Source organism: Oppia nitens, unplaced genomic scaffold (assembly GCF_028296485.1).
Source record: "Oppia nitens isolate AA-2021 unplaced genomic scaffold, nextdenovo-longstitch-racon4-pilon3 scaffold13_pilon_pilon_pilon, whole genome shotgun sequence".
Lineage (NCBI taxonomy): Eukaryota > Metazoa > Arthropoda > Arachnida > Sarcoptiformes > Oppiidae > Oppia > Oppia nitens.
In genome coordinates, this window is record NW_026533192.1 from 745,288 (window position 1) to 762,693 (window position 17,406).

Here is a 17,406-nt window from a genome sequence, read left to right on the forward strand (position 1 = left end):
TGATAAAATCTGTAACAAAATAATTCATATTATAAAATATTTTATTTATCTTATTATTTCAAAAAATATAAACAATTACTTCATAACAGCGAAAGTAGTTTATTATAAAAAGTTTCCAACAATAGAAACCAATTGACTGTAAACTTAGTCTCTCAATAAAAGACATTAGCTATTAATAGATGAAATTAAATTAAAAATAATATTAAGTATAAAAACAATTAATTACTACTAATTAAACATAATTACCATTAAGTTGGCTATTAATTCATTTTTATAACGATTTTTAGGTAGTTTTGATAATATTTTGTGTCTAATATTAGCTAATATTACAGAATTTAATATCTTATATGACTTGTTAGCTGTCGTATTGACCGAACTGGCGGTAAATATCATAAATAAGAAGATGAAGAAAAATGTGAGAAAAGCATAAATATATATTAACAGAAATAACCAATAATTTGCACTAAAAAATATTGTATACAATATGAATACAGAGAGAGAGCCCAAACATAACCAAATTATTAGAAAATAATTGCACCAAAAACTAGTATTATAATCGGTTATCAAAGCGTACTGTTTATTCAATTCATTGATTATCTGCAAACAATTGATACGTGATTTCATCTTAATCTGTGTCAAACAGTTTTGATTTAATTTTTTAATTTTCAATTTAATGTGATCACAGATCACATGAAAAAATACTCCGTGTATTAGTATTGTGTTGAAAACATGGTATGCAAATAAAGTAAAATGTATATAATTTGGTATACAAAACAACAGTGTATCGGCCAGTGATGTCATTGTGAGAAACGGTACGAAATGTATGACTAGTGAGGCTATGGGCAGTATTCTGCTGTTATTTGTAGTGACAAATGTTATCATTAACTTTGTTTTGTTAATAAGTTTTATTATATCAGTTTTATCAGTCAGTCCGACACTGTTAGGCGATACCTGACCAGACATCATGTTAAATACGTCCAAAAATGTGGGATCAATATGTTTTCGGTAATTTCTATACCACAATAATTGTGACCACAAAGATAATATGCCAACATATAAAAACACGATATTTATATGTAATCTAACATTTAATAATGTGGACCAATCACCCAAATATATCGATAACCGATAGTCGCCAACATAGAGATTAATTGATGACTTAATCAATTGCAATATATTTACAATTAATATAAACACCGGTCGATGAATGAGTGATCTCTTTGACTTAAACTTTTCATATTCATAAATAATACCTAAATTGTATAATAAATTGTTTACTGATTTTATTATAAGATAATCTGGTAAAACTTGATTTGCATCAAATGAATCCATACTCAAATATAACAGATAATAATATAATATTTTTTGTTGCATTAGTTTATTATCAAATTGTTTAATTGATTTTAGACTACATATGTATTAAAAATTTTGCATAAATTAATAAATCATACTAATTAGCATACTTTATTTTATTATTAGTAATTATCATAGTAATTATTTTAATATGTTTACTTTACATCAATATAAACAATTTAAGTATCAAACCAAACAAATTAGAAAAAATAGTATTTAATTGAAGTTTTTTATTTTATTTCTTAATATTTTTTCAAAATTAAATCCATGTAATTTAATATAAAAACATTTTATAATAAATATAACTTATATTAATTATTTAATATAATTTTTAGTTATATGTAATAAATAAAATACTAAATAAAATCCTAAATGAACACTAAGTTATAGTCTATAGCTGTTTTAATTAAAATATTAATAAATTATTATGTCTAGACTCTAGACATACAGTACTAAATTAAATAGATAACAAAATTGATAGATATAAAGTACAGTCACAGGATTTTCACACCTATTGATATTTGTTTTATTAAATAAAATTTTTATTTTGGCGCGAAATCCGGTCTTAGGATATAAAGATTATAAATTATAATTATATAAATTAATATAAACTACTTTTACATAATGCACAATATGTAGTATAATATTATTTACTTTTAAATAATCTAAGATTATATTAAAAAGACGTTTTTATGGAAAACCAGCTGTTGTTGAATATGATATACAGTATGTATAAATAAAAACATTAATATTGTTATTTAAAAAATAATAAAATTAATTGTATAGTTTATTACATTGAAAGTGTCTGTGAGTCTGTGTGTCTGTGTGTCTGTGTGTCTGTGTGTCTGTGTGTCTGTGTGTCTGTGTGTCTGTGTGTCTGTGTGTCTGTGTGTCTGTGTGTCTGTGTGTCTGTGTGTCTGTGTGTCTGTGTGTCTGTGTGTCTGTGTGTCTGTGTGTCTGTGTGTCTGTGTGTCTGTGTGTCTGTGTGTCTGTGTGTCTGTGTGTCTGTGTGTCTGTGTGTCTGTGTGTCTGTGTGTCTGTGTGTCTGTGTGTGTGTGTCTGTGTGTCTGTGTGTCTGTGTGTCTGTGTGTCTGTGTGTCTGTGTGTCTGTGTGTCTGTGTGTCTGTGTGTCTGTGTGTCTGTGTGTCTGTGTGTCTGTGTGTCTGTGTGTCTGTGTGTCTGTGTGTCTGTGTGTCTGTGTGTCTGTGTGTCTGTGTGTCTGTGTGTCTGTGTGTAACATTTCATTTTCGGAATTTTGAAATTCTGATTTAAGATTCGGTTAAAATTAAAGGTATATGCGATCAGTATTAAAAATTGCTTCTTCAGAGTCATCAACAAAATGTCGACCAAAATATTAAAAATAAGAATACTTTGAATTCATAGTTTTAAAATGTAGAATAGGATAGTCTTAAGAAGTATTTCCCCAATTTTGCAATAAAAATATTCGAAAGATGATTGATTTATTTTCTAAAATTTTGATTTATGTATAATATATTTAGTAATGCATTTGTGGTATAATTGGTATAATATGTAAATAATATGACTAAATATAAATAAACTCATATTTAAATTATATTATTGACTCATATAGACTAGTGATTCTCAACAATGAATATTTTATTTATATTTATAAGAAATGTGTTTTTCTATTAAATATCTTTGATGTTATAACCATAGATACAGACAATAAAATTTTAGTAATTCTTATGTGGAGTATTATAATATGTATAAGAAGTAATTTACGCTATTAAAGTTTGTTTATATGCAATGCTTTCTAGCATTCTCAACTGGTTTATTATTCAATTATATTAAATTTAATGTTAAAATGTGTCTAAAAGAAACATTAATATTAAATAGTTTTCCATTGAAAATAAAATAACATTTTGTATAATTTAATTAATAATTATATTGTTTTATTACATATTGTTAAAATAAATCCTGTTTAATATAATTAATATATAAAATATTTAATATTATCAATTTTGCGTCAAAACATCATAATATATAAAGTTGATATATAAATCATTATTTTTAATATTTCATGAGTTAAATATATAAAATATAATATTTAATAACTTTAGGAATTAATCAGATTTTTTAGGAAAATGTTTTTTAAACCAATAAACAAAATCATTCATTTTTGATCGTTTTTTCTGTGACTTATGTTTGCATAGCTTTTCCTTAACACACTGTCCTTTTGCACCGTTATCTCTATAATAACCTTCTCTACAATAACAATCCGTTTCACATGTATTGTCACAAATAACTGACCGATTGATATCAGCGCAAGTTTGGCCACAATTAGAGCCGCACCGGTACTCCTCATTGTCGGCGCATATATTCTTTAAGAGCGAGCCTTTAATTATATATTTTCGCTTAAGTGTAGAGCAATCATATGAGCGAACGCATCGACTCTTAAGTTTGTCGTCTCTATAAAAGCCAGGCCTACAAAAACAACCTTTTTTACAGGTCTGGTCACAGATCATACCTAACAGATAAAACAAATACTTATATTAATATAATACAACCATTTTTAGAAAATCCGACGATGACTACTATAACTACAACCGAACCAACCATTACTACAACTGAACCAATTTTATTATTAAACTAAAATGGCAAATGTACCAACTATTACTTCAACTGATCCAACTATTACTACAACAATACCTACCAGTATTAGTACTACTGAAGAGACTATAATAACAACCGATACAACCACTAGTCCGACGATGACTACTATAACTACAACCGAACCAACCATTACTACAATAATTACTATTATAACTGAACCAACTATTATTCAACTGATCCAACTATTACTACAACAATAAACCAGTATTAGTACTACTGAAGAGACTATAATAACAACCAATACAACCACTAGTCCGACGATGACTACTATAACTACAACCGAACCAACCATTACTACAACTGATCCAACTATTACTACAACATTATACCTGTAATAAATATTATACAACTGAACCAGACTATTAATAAAATTACCGATATTATGATAATAAATTACAAACTAGTCCGACGATTGAATTAGTTAATTACTACTAATAATAACTAACAACCGAACCAACCATTACTACAACTGAACCAACTATTACTGAACCAACAAAAAATGAACCAACCATTACTACAACTGAACCAACTATTACTTCAACTGATCCAACTATTACTACAACAATACCTACCAGTATTAGTACTACTGAAGAGACTATAATAACAACCGATACAACCACTAGTCCGACGATGACTACTATAACTACAACCGAACCAACCATTACTACAACTGAACCAACTATTACTTCAACTGATCCAACTATTACTACAACAATACCTACCAGTATTAGTACTACTGAAGAGACTATAATAACAACCGATACAACCACTAGTCCGACGATGACTACTATAACTACAACCGAACCAACCATTACTACAACTGAACCAACCATTACTACAACTGAACCAACTATTACTTCAACTGATCCAACTATTACTACAACAATACCTACCAGTATTAGTACTACTGAAGAGACTATAATAATACAACCAAGTCCGACGATGACTACTATAACTACAACCACTAGAACGACAATGAACAACTATAACTACAACCGAACCAACCATTACTACAACTGAACCAACCATTACTACAACTGAACCAACTATTACTTCAACTGATCCAACTATTACTACAACAATACCTACCAGTATTAGTACTACTGAAGAGACTATAATAACAACCGATACAACCACTAGTCCGACGATGACTACTATAACTACAACCGAACCAACCATTACTACAACTGAACCAACTATTACTACAACCGAACCAACCATTACTACAACTGAACCAACTATTACTTCAACTGATCCAACTATTACTACAACAATACCTACCAGTATTAGTACTACTGAAGAGACTATAATAACAACCGATACAACCACTAGTCCGACGATGACTACTATAACTACCATTACTACAACTGAACCAACYATTACTACAACTGAACCAACCATTACTACAACTGAACCAACCATTACTACAACTGAACCAACTATTACTTCAACTGATCCAACTATTACTACAACAATACCTACCAGTATTAGTACTACTGAAGAGACTATAATAACAACCGATACAACCACTAGTCCGACGATGACTACTATAACTACAACCGAACCAACCATTACTACAACTGAACCAACTATTACTACAACCGAACCAACCATTACTACAACTGAACCAACTGAACCAACTATTACTTCAACTGATCCAACTATTACTACAACAATACCTACCAGTATTAGTACTACTGAAGAGACTATAATAACAACCGATACAACCACTAGTCCGACGATGACTACTATAACTACAACCGAACCAACCATTACTACAACTGAACCAACCATTACTACAACTGAACCAACTATTACTTCAACTGATCCAACTATTACTACAACAAACCTACCACTATTACTACAACTGAACCAACTATAATAACAACCGATACAACCATAGTACCAACTATTACTACAACCGATACAACCACAATTATAACTACTACCAACCATTACTACAACTGAACCAACTATTATAATAACTATTTTTACAACGATACAACCACTAGTCCTACAACAGTATGACTACTATACTATACTACAACCGAACCAACCATTACTACAACGTCAAACCAACATTTGACTACAACAACCAAAATTACTACAACTGAACCAACCATTACTACAACTGAACCAACTATTACTTCAACTGATCCAACTATTACTACAACAATACCTACCAGTATTAGTACTACTGAAGAGACTATAATAACAACCGATACAACCACTAGTCCGACGATGACTACTATAACTAATTATGATTTACTTAACCATTAATATACAACTATTTTACTTCAACTGATCCAACTAATTTTAATTGATTATTAACCTATAATTTTAATAATCAATTTAATGAACCAACCATTACTACAACTGAACCAACTATTACTTTAAATTAAAATATAATATTTGTATATAATTTTATGGCAGAGATTTAATGAGACGGTTAGCAAACATCACAAATGTTTTTTTAAATACAATTGTTTTTTCAAATTCAATGTTTATGTTTATCAATTAAAAATTGTTATATCACTCATTACTAATTATCTACTTATAACTAATCAATGAATATATTATAGTTATTAATGAATGTTAATACATGTAAAATCATAATAATAATAATAATTTGTAAATATGTTTACTTAATTTATTATAACTTTTAGTATGTCTGCATTTTTTTTGTTAACTATTTATTATGTGGACAAATGTGTGGACAAAAATTGACAAAAATGTGAGCAAAAATTTGTATCGTTATATGCATTCATTGTTTTTGTAATTTATTTAATTAAAATAAAATATTTTATATACTTTAATTAAGTTGTTTTTTTGTGATAAATACATATATGATATATAAAATATAATAAAATTTATCAATTTTCAAAAGTACAATAATTAAAACAATCAATGTTTTTTTAAACTTGATTATATAATAATTTTAAAACTATAAACTATAAAATAATAATAATTATAGAAACATAAATTGTGACTAAAAAAATTATGATGCAATTTAAATATACTATTTTTCAATAACTGTATTATATATTATAATATAATATAATATATTATAAAATAGCAAAATAAGTGGTAAATAATTATTAAAATGTTTCACTAAATGATTGGACAGACAATAATATTGTAAAATTTCAATACTATATATAAATACTATATATATATTAGTGAAGCTCTCAATAGTATGTTTCCATTTCAACCCAACCGCCCGGATTGCGCCGTAAGATAAATCTACGGATTTCGTCGTACAAGAAGATTAAGACTGAGAAAGGCATCGCCGGAACCCACCAACGAAGCTTCAGAGGATACATACGTAAGCCCTTATCCAGTCCGGGACAGTAGCACATGAAAGCAGCCATTGCTGTCTCAAAACAGAGACCAAAGTTAAGGATGTGATTAGTCATCCCCTGGTGTATGATTGAGTTGCGACGGGTCTTGCAGATGATTAGATCAGCCCATTGGACAACAACAATGGCCACGAAAAAAGCCGTATGACATGTGAACTCAAGTGTTTTGCGTTGTTTGTATGTCCACTCCTGTCCGTACGAATCGGTCACATCATTGATGGCTTTCGAGTCCCAATCCTTTCTGATGCCCAGAAGTGTGTCGAAGAGGAAACCATTTTCACCCAATATAACAAAATAGGTGAAGAAGCCGGCGGCCGCCTGCATCATACCGATCTGACCGTACGCTATCGATATGAGCCGTTCGTTAACCAGTTTATCGGTTTTCGGGTCTCGCGGTTTGCGTTTCATTATATCGCTTTCGGGTTTTTCATAAGCTAACGAAATGGCCGGAACCATATCGGTGCCCAAATCGATACACAAAATAGTAACCGTTCCCAACGGTAGCGGCACATCAGCCAATATAAACAAAAGAAATGGCGAAATCTCTGGTATGTTACTCGTGAGTGTGTATGCGATAGACTTCTTTAAGTTATCAAATATGAGTCGTCCCTCTTCAACACCGGTTACTATCGAAGCAAAGTTGTCGTCCAATAGTATCATATCTGCCGCCTGTTTAGATACATCGGAACCGGCGATACCCATCGCCACTCCAATGTCTGCCTTTTTGAGCGCCGGTGAGTCATTGACGCCATCACCAGTTACGGCAACGATAGCTCCCTGTCTTTGACAGCCTTCAACAATGATTAGCTTCTGTTGCGGTGACGTCCGGGCGAACACAATCTCCGGATGATTTCGTAGTAAGTCGTCTAACTGTTCTGAGCTTAATTCCCGCAGATTTTGGCCGTGAATGACCGCTGCTTTGGCCATTCGCGGATCTACGTCTTCAATGGGAATGTTAAGTCTATTTGCAATATCTTCAACCGTTTCGTTGCCTTCAGATATAATACCAACGGAACGTGCGATAGCTTTAGCCGTAATGGGATGATCGCCGGTAACCATAATTACTTTAATACCGGCGCTGCGGCACTTGGCTACTGCGTCGGGAACAGCAGCTCTGGGCGGATCAATCATCGAAACGAGTCCAATAAATTTCATACCACTGAGAGGAAAGTTGCATTCGTCGGAATCAAATGGGAATCCTTGCGGGTATTTTTCGGGATTCAATCGTTGTTCACAAAATCCAATAACCCGTTCGCCGAGTCCACCCAACTCAAGGTATGCCGTATTGAAGGCGTCTTTCATGTCCTGATCTAATGGCAGTTCTTTGCCATTGATATTAATGGTTGAACTCCTTTCGAGTATCCTTTCGGGCGCTCCTTTCATACACAATAAATACGACGGATCGTCGTCTTCAGTCTCATGAATAGTGACGTGAAATTTATTCGTTGAATTGAATGGCAGTTCACATACTTTTCGATTTCTAGCTCTAAATTGCATAACATTCCCGACCGACAGTTCCATACACTTCAAAATGGCCGACTCCGAGGCATCTCCGGCTACATCTCTCTTAAGAATTGGCACCGATTCCTGGGCAGCTTTGAACTCGGCTCGCGAACACAGACACGCATTTCTTGCTAATGCTGTCCAACCGGGAGATGACTTATTAAACTGAGCACCACTTTGGTCTTCGGTAGTGTCGGCCTCAATAATCTGATTGTCGAACCACATGTGGGCGACAGTCATCCGGTTTTGTGTCAAAGTTCCCGTTTTGTCTGAACATATCGTCGATGTCGAGCCCAAAGTTTCGACGGCTTCCAAATTTTTTACTAAACAGTTTTTACTGGCCATACGTTTGGCTGTTAGTGTCAGACATACGGTAACTGTTGCTAACAATCCTTCGGGAACATTGGCTACAATAATACCAATTAAAAAGATAACGGCATCCAACCAATGATAGCCTAACACAAATGCCACTACAAAGAAAGTGATGCCTAAAAACACGGCCACTCCTGTAATAATATGAATGAAATGTTCAATCTCTCGGGCAATCGGAGTTTCGCCCATTTCCAAACCCGACGCTAGATTTGCTATACGACCCATAATAGTGCGATCGCCGGTATTGATGACAATCCCGCGGGCCGTTCCTTCCACACAATTGGTTGAGAAAAAGGCTAAATTCTTGGACTCCAATGGATTGTCACTTGAATTATCGGCTGACCGCGACTGTGCCTCAGACTCTCCAGTCAAACACGAGTTGTCGACTTTGCATCCCTGAGCCATAATTACACGCAAATCAGCCGGTATTCTATCACCGCCTTTGACTTCAACTAAATCGCCGACAACCAGTTCTTCGGCCGGAAACGTATACTTCTGACCACCCCTTATGACAGTTGCATACTATTCAATAATAAACATATTTATAGCAGAAATAATTAATAATAGATTAAAATTGAATATTATTTCTAAATTAATAGTATTGTTTGAAGTATCTGATTGCATACCTGTGGCACCATATTTTTGAATGACTCCATAATTTTGGAGCTCTTTGCCTCCTGATAGTAGGAAAACACACCCGTCACCACTACCACTGCCACCAATACTACACCTAAATATAACTAATTTTATACACAAAAAAACAATAATTATTTTTCCAAAAAAACTGAATAATCTATTATTATTATTATTTTTGGCAATACATTGTCATCGGGAGGCTCTTCAAAAGTGCCGGCTTGTATAGAGTAGGCCACAAAACACAATACACCGCCGATCCATAAAAGCATAGCAAATCCGCCGAACAGGTTCTTACAAAACTTGATCCATTCGGGAGTTGTCTTGGGAGGGGTCAGTGCGTTAGGACCGTCGCGGGCCAAGTACTCCTTGGCCTTCTCTGGGGTCAAACCCTAAATCACAAATAATTATGAAAAATATATATTAATAAATCAATAAATATATATAAGATTATATACTTTGCATATGAAAAATGTTATAATAGTTTATATTTAATAGTAAACAATATAATCAATCAATACTTACTGTCTTAACACTGGTGCGGATTCGCGTACAAAGCTCTTCAATACTGATCTGGTGTTCATCCTATTCATACAAATTAATATTTTTGTAATAATAATTTGTTAAAAATATTTTCAATTACTTATACTTAAAGTACATATTCAAAAATACACTTTTAATTTTTAAAAATTACTTGTTTTATATTATAATATTGCAAAAATACTATCCTAGTTATAATAGATTGATTTAAAAGATTTATTGAAAACATAATAATTAATGAAAAAAAGTAAAAATCAAACTAATGTATAACAAACAAACAAACTAACTAACCATGCTGACTTCCTGCTTGAGGTCATCCATTTTGCTGTTGTTTTGTTTTTTGGCCATTTTTGGTAATCCCGATACTGTCCTAAAATCATCGGGTGCTCGATTAGGGATTGCTGACCGATAACTATCGGCACGTTTTTGGATCTTTATTTATAATTTTATGAAATAAAATGCTATATTTAATTCAAATTCATTTGATTAATTTTTCATATAAATATTTAGCAATGCCATAATATATTTTCAGTTATAAATATAATGATGATATTTTATATTAGATAAAAAAAATTAAATTTTATTTTTATTTTATTGATTTGTAAATAAACTTTTCTTTTGTTTTCTTACTCAAAAAAATATATACAACCTTTATGCTTACTGTTTTATAATACTGTACTTATTTTTATTATATAAAAATTGTTGTTAAATTAAATAAAAATAAGTTTTAAATTGTCATATAAATAAAATGTTTATCTTGTATAATATATAAATAATATAATCTATTATAATAGAGATGCAGTAGTATATTTTAATGATTTAAATATTCATAAGTAATTAAATTTATACTGAAATAAAAATTATATTTTATACATTAACATATTTATATAATAAATAAATATGTGTACTATTGATATATATATATATGAAAAGGACAACATAAAAATAGTCATTATTATTATAATTATGTCATACTTTTTTATTTTGTTTTCTATCTTTGTATGATAATAATTATAGTATTGTATAATTTGTTTTATAATATTATTTTATCATTTATAAGATTTGGTAAAAAGACAACTTTCTTGAAAATTTCTGAAAAAATCTATTAATTTTATTTATTTTCTTAATTTGTTTTCCTGTAATAGACTATCTTTAATAATACTGATTAATATTTATTATTATTATATTACTATAAAAAGTTGTTAAAATCAATACGTTTTCTCACATTTTCTCATATATTTTCTACGTTTGTCTTTTATTTATAATTTTACATTTTTACCTTATCTATAGAGAAATATACATCAATTTTTGTTGTCATAAAACTTACATTATTATTAATATCTTTTATATTAATATTTTAATATATTGCAAACATGGAGTATATTATAATGTTCATAATGAATTTATAGTATATTATTTACAATATTAATAGAAATTTTAATTATAATATTGTAATTGAAAAAATATAGAGAACCCATATTATAGTCTAGTAATAAATTAGTTTTTTTAATCAAATTTACTACTGAAAAAATTTGTAGTTTTATAGATAATTTTCTATTTGCTTATTTATATATATATATATATCTTTATTGTAATATAATATATATTTCAAATAATGTTTTAAATATTTAATTAGTTTTATATAAAATATTATATTTATTCTAAAATTTTAATATCAAAACATAAAAGTCTTAACGTATTTTTATAGTATATAAATAAAATTTTATTTATTAGAAAACCACAATTTTTTAAATATATGGTATATTTTAAGATCAAATTATAATACATCATATTAGTAATTAGTACAATATTAACAGTAAATTATAAATACCATTAAAATTATATTTAATAATTAATGTATTTTTTAAACTGCTAATTGACCCATAAATTACTATCAATCAATTTTGTATTGCAAAATAACTTTAAGTTCAATAAGTTATGAAAATAGAATTTTTTAAAAATTTATTTAAAAAATGCTTTAGCATTAAATTAATGTATTTAAAAAAAATTGAATTGACAAGAATATATTTTTCTATATTAAGTTATTTTAATAAAATATATGTCAAAATTTTGCTCAATTTAAACAAATGAACAAAATATTATAAATAATGTTTACGCAAGTTATTAATAATATTAGTATTATTATTATTATCATTAATAAGCATTAAAATATGGATGCATTGTATTAAGTTATACATAAAAAATTATAGATTAAATTCAATAAATGATAGTTAAAAAAGTTTTAATGTACAGTATTATTACTGTAAGGTATATAAAAAAATTAATGCATAGACAGTCATAGCATTTATATTCATATATCTATGTGTTATCATTATGTGTGTAAAATTAATTTTAAATGATATGTTTAGAGCAATTAATTAATTATTATAGTCTCTTAAACACGAATAAACAACTCAATTGAATCAATAAATTAGTTTTAAAAATATATATTAAGCAGTTAGTTGTTATTGAATATATGTTTTACATTGTAATGCCATAAACGTGTGCTTGAATTTAATAATAATTAAAATTATTATAGATATTAATCAATTTTTTATAATTAAAAAAATACTTTTATATATAATTATTTTTAAGCAATATTAAAATAACAATTTTACAAAATTTATAAATAAAATTTTATGAATATTGTATAATTTTTTTTAATAAATAGTTTTCAAACAATTTATTGATTTTTAGAAATAGTATACAAAAAATATAATCCATTTATAAAAATAAATTATGCGTAAGAGGTGTTTCTTTAATGTTTTTGTTAGTTAAGAAAATATTATTTTTTAAATAATAAAAATACAAAAATATTTTCATAATAAATTGTTTTTCTATTTAAATAAAATAAATAATTATAAATATATATAAAATTTGTTATTTAATAATTATTTATAATTTTTATATTATGTATATTTATAAACAATATAAACAAATTATTATTTTTATAAGAAAATATTTATATATTTTAGTTATTAGCATTAAAAAAATTTAAACTAATATAACTTTGTATTTTAAATAATAATTTATTTTAAAATCAGTTAATTAACTAATTATTTTAATTAGTTATGTCATCTAAAATCTATAATAATTTAATATCAAAATCATTAATTATTAAAAATCATTTTAAAAATTAAAATATTATAATTATTACAGAGTATATAATATACACAATTAAACATTAATTGTATACATTAAAAACATTTACAAATAATTGTAAATTATATATGTTTATATTTATAAATTTAATATAATGTATAATATAAAAGATATCAAGTAAAATATCATTTTTGAATTTAGAAAAAATAATAATTTTTACTTAATATCTATATATTAAAGAAAACAATTAAATTGTATCATACAATATAGCTTTAGGCAATATATATATAGATTATATCTATCTTTATAATAATAATAATAAATATACTGACCGGTATTTTTTTAAATTGAAGCGATTGACTACACAATTGTTATTACTTAATGTCAAATACACTGACAGAATCGGTAGGTTATACTCCGAGTGCTGGCAAGTGCTCAGTGTTTGAGAGCAATCGCACTGATAACTCGGAAAACCGATGTTATCGTACAGAATATATCATATATGATATAACTATTAAACAATATGCTGAGTATTGCTATTGAATTTAAGTCGATATATAAATGTTAAATGTAAGAGAGAGAGAGAGAGAGAGAGAGAGAGAGAGAGAGAGAGAGAGAGAGAGAGAGAGAGAGAGAGAGAGAGAGAGARAGAGAGAGAGAGAGAGAGAGATAGAGAGAGAGAGAGAGAAAGAAAGAGAGAGAGAGAGAGAGAATTAGAGAGAATGGGAGAGAGAAAGACTACATGTGTAACTCTTAAACTATATTATGCTTATAATATTTTAAGGGAATAGTAGCAGTAGTATTGGGCACATGGAGATTGTGTGTTATAAAATGTATACACATTATATAGAAACGAAAAATTTCTTAGCCATTGCCCAAATCAATAAGTTTTTGTAGAGTAATTCAGATATAAACACACTATCTATGTATGTGTGCACTACTGTACTATACTTATGGGTCTACTGTTTGTCAACATTTATGTTTGACATTTCAAATGCCAAATAGTCAATATATAACTATAAAGTATATAAATTTATTTATCTAAATAATATTTAAATACTGTGACATTTACTATTTAAAAGATATTTCTATTTTATTAATTGATAATTTATTATTTATTATAAACATCTTTTTTCTAGTAATGAATTTCTAATTGAACAATGAATTATTAAATTAAAAATTTCACAAAAAAAAACTATCAATTTGAGTGAACATTTAAAAATTAAAGTTTAGTCCAAATATACAGTATTATAATTTATAAATATTTGATTAAATAATCTAATAAATTGTTTATTTAATGTGCCCACAAAATAAACTAGACATCTATTCCATCTATTGAATAATTAAAAAAGTATCAACAAATTTATTTAATGTAATTTACTATAAATATATACCTGTTTATACCTAACTTCAAATTGATTTTTTTTATAAACATAGACTTCTATCAAATATGTTATTTAAATAAATGTTTTCATAAGTATAGTATTGTAACTCTAGAAATCACACAACATTTTTTAAATTCCAGTTAAAATTAAAAATTAAACGTATAATACACTGTAATATATTGATTTTTTGAACATTTTCCACTTATTAATAATTTCTGATAAAATATATTAAATAAAACTCACGACAAACGATATAAATAAAAGTTTGAATATAAATTCATAATATATTTATTTAATAGAAAATTACATATTTGTATACAGATTGATATTTTATTTAAATTATAATATTTAAAAATATATTTCTAATAATATTTTTTTATTAAATACCAAAATAAATTCAAAAATTTATGGCAATTATCTAACACAACACCTGTGCGATAGGAAAATACATTAATTTTTACAGTATTACAATCATTAGTCAATTGTTGTGTATTTCACTAAAAAACATTAACTTAATACATAAAAATAACGATTGATATAAAAAACAAGTAATACATAACAAATAATAACATAAACATCACAAACAACAACCTGTGAATATAATTTTAACTTATAATTATATGTAGGCTATTGACTTGTTTTATAAAAATATGAATCATATGTAATTAAATAGTTTTGTAATATATATATATATCTTATAATTTATATAAAATATTATATTTACTCTGTATATTAAACATTTAAATATAGTAAATATATTACAGTTTAAATTCAAAATGATAATAAATATTTAGAAAATAAAAAATATGTATTTAAAAATATAATAATATAGTAATATTTGAAATTATCTTTAAAGTTTATTTGCAATAAATAGAAAATTTTATAATATTTTATATTTATATATTTAGAGTAATACTGTACTTTTATTACAATAAACTTAAATGTAAATAATTAGCTATAATATAATAAATTCTTTCATATTAATAATACAAGTTAATACTGTATTATTACTGTTAAAATTAAAGTAAAAGTTGAGAAATTACCTGAATATTAGGTGTCATTATTTTTGCAACAAATGTAATCGCAATGAATTTATTTGATGTGTATGTAAATTGTCACAAATGCTTATCATAGAAAATAGGAAATGTAAATTAGTTTTATGCTAATGTGATATTTATTATATGCTGTATAATTTTAACTACAACATAGAAAAATGTTATATTCAATAGTTTTAGTAATTAAAAAAATATATATAATTATATTATAAATGTTTGATAAATATTATATACTTTATTATAAAAAAAATCAGCATGCTAATATCTAATTATACAATACAAAACTTTAATATTACACAAAATCTGGAATTTAAATTAAATATTAAAACATATACAGTATTTAATACATTTATTAAACAACACAATATATTGCATAAAATATTGCACTTTAATGTCTTTTACAATTCAGGTGTAAAATTGTTGTCCAATACATTGGGTGTGGACTCTATGTCGATATGTTTTGTCTCAAAAAATTTATGAATCATTAGAGTTGCAAAATAAACTAAAGTACCGTTTAATACAGCGCTATACTACCGGTGCTCTCCACCAGTCACTTATATGAATCATGTATTGAATATATTGTCAAAACATTTTATGCAATATAAATACTATATATAAATGATAAATGAAATATGTATTGAATTTAATGATGGAGTGAAACATTCATGACATAAACTAAATGTGTGTTTACAGACAATATTATTATTATTTAAATAGATTTCTATGGAAACCACTATTAAGTATACAATTAATTCTCTAATGTGTATTAAATTTTATTTAAAAAGCCTGGTATAGCAACTTATGATAGACTTTATGATATTATAAATCATGTTTAGATAGATATATTCAAATATATCTCAATCATAAATTTGAGGTTAATTTATATTTAGTTATAAAAGTATTATGCAACTGATAATGTTCAATTTTATCATCCATTATATACATAAACAGTTTATTTTTTATATAAAGTAAATAATGTAATGTATTTTTTAATAATATAATACAATAGTTTTATTTGTTTAAATAAAATAAGCAAAACACATAATAAGCATATTTGTACATTTAAAATATCTTATATCAGATAATTCAATATATACTGTATATATATTTAATATATAATATATTATTAAAATTACACTCATAAACGCAAACTATTAAAAATAAATAAAAATTAAAAAAGATAAATAATAAAAATATACAGTTTTATTAATACTGTACATTGTACCATATAATTAATAAGTATATTTATAACTTATAAAAATAACAATTATCTATAACATAAAAAGTTACAGAAAATATACATAAATATAGTTTTTGAATATTAATAAAATAAATGTTAAGCAAATAGCAGAAAATGATATTATATATTATATGACATATAATATATCCGATGACTATAGTACTAYCACTACTACTACTAATTTTCAAGATTAATGATTTTAAGCAATAACATCGACAAGAGTGATAAAA

General features: G+C 26.7%; 2 protein-coding genes across 3 annotated transcripts; one reads left to right on the forward strand and one right to left on the reverse strand.

The window, feature by feature from the left end:
- Positions 1-5,134: 5,134 nt before the first annotated feature.
- On the forward strand, positions 5,135-5,869 carry LOC128959758 (integumentary mucin C.1-like). Its single transcript, XM_054305769.1, has one exon. The coding sequence runs from the start codon at positions 5,135-5,137 to the stop codon at positions 5,867-5,869; it is 735 nt and encodes a 244-aa protein (XP_054161744.1).
- A 1,273-nt stretch (positions 5,870-7,142) lies between these two features.
- LOC128958664 (sodium/potassium-transporting ATPase subunit alpha-like) lies at positions 7,143-15,998 on the reverse strand. Of its 2 annotated transcripts, none has more exons than XM_054304568.1 (6): positions 15,925-15,998; positions 10,686-10,826; positions 10,380-10,439; positions 10,043-10,246; positions 9,848-9,961; positions 7,143-9,743 (listed from the first exon to the last, which is right to left on the reverse strand). In XM_054304568.1, exons 1-6 carry the CDS (start codon positions 15,940-15,942, stop codon positions 7,176-7,178), a joined length of 3,105 nt encoding a protein of 1,034 aa, XP_054160543.1. In that variant the 5' UTR covers positions 15,943-15,998; the 3' UTR covers positions 7,143-7,175. The 2 variants fall into 2 exon arrangements, with proteins under 2 accessions (XP_054160543.1, XP_054160551.1); XM_054304576.1 differs by lacking the exon at positions 15,925-15,998 and adding an exon at positions 13,829-13,929.
- Between the last annotated feature and the right edge of the window lie 1,408 nt (positions 15,999-17,406).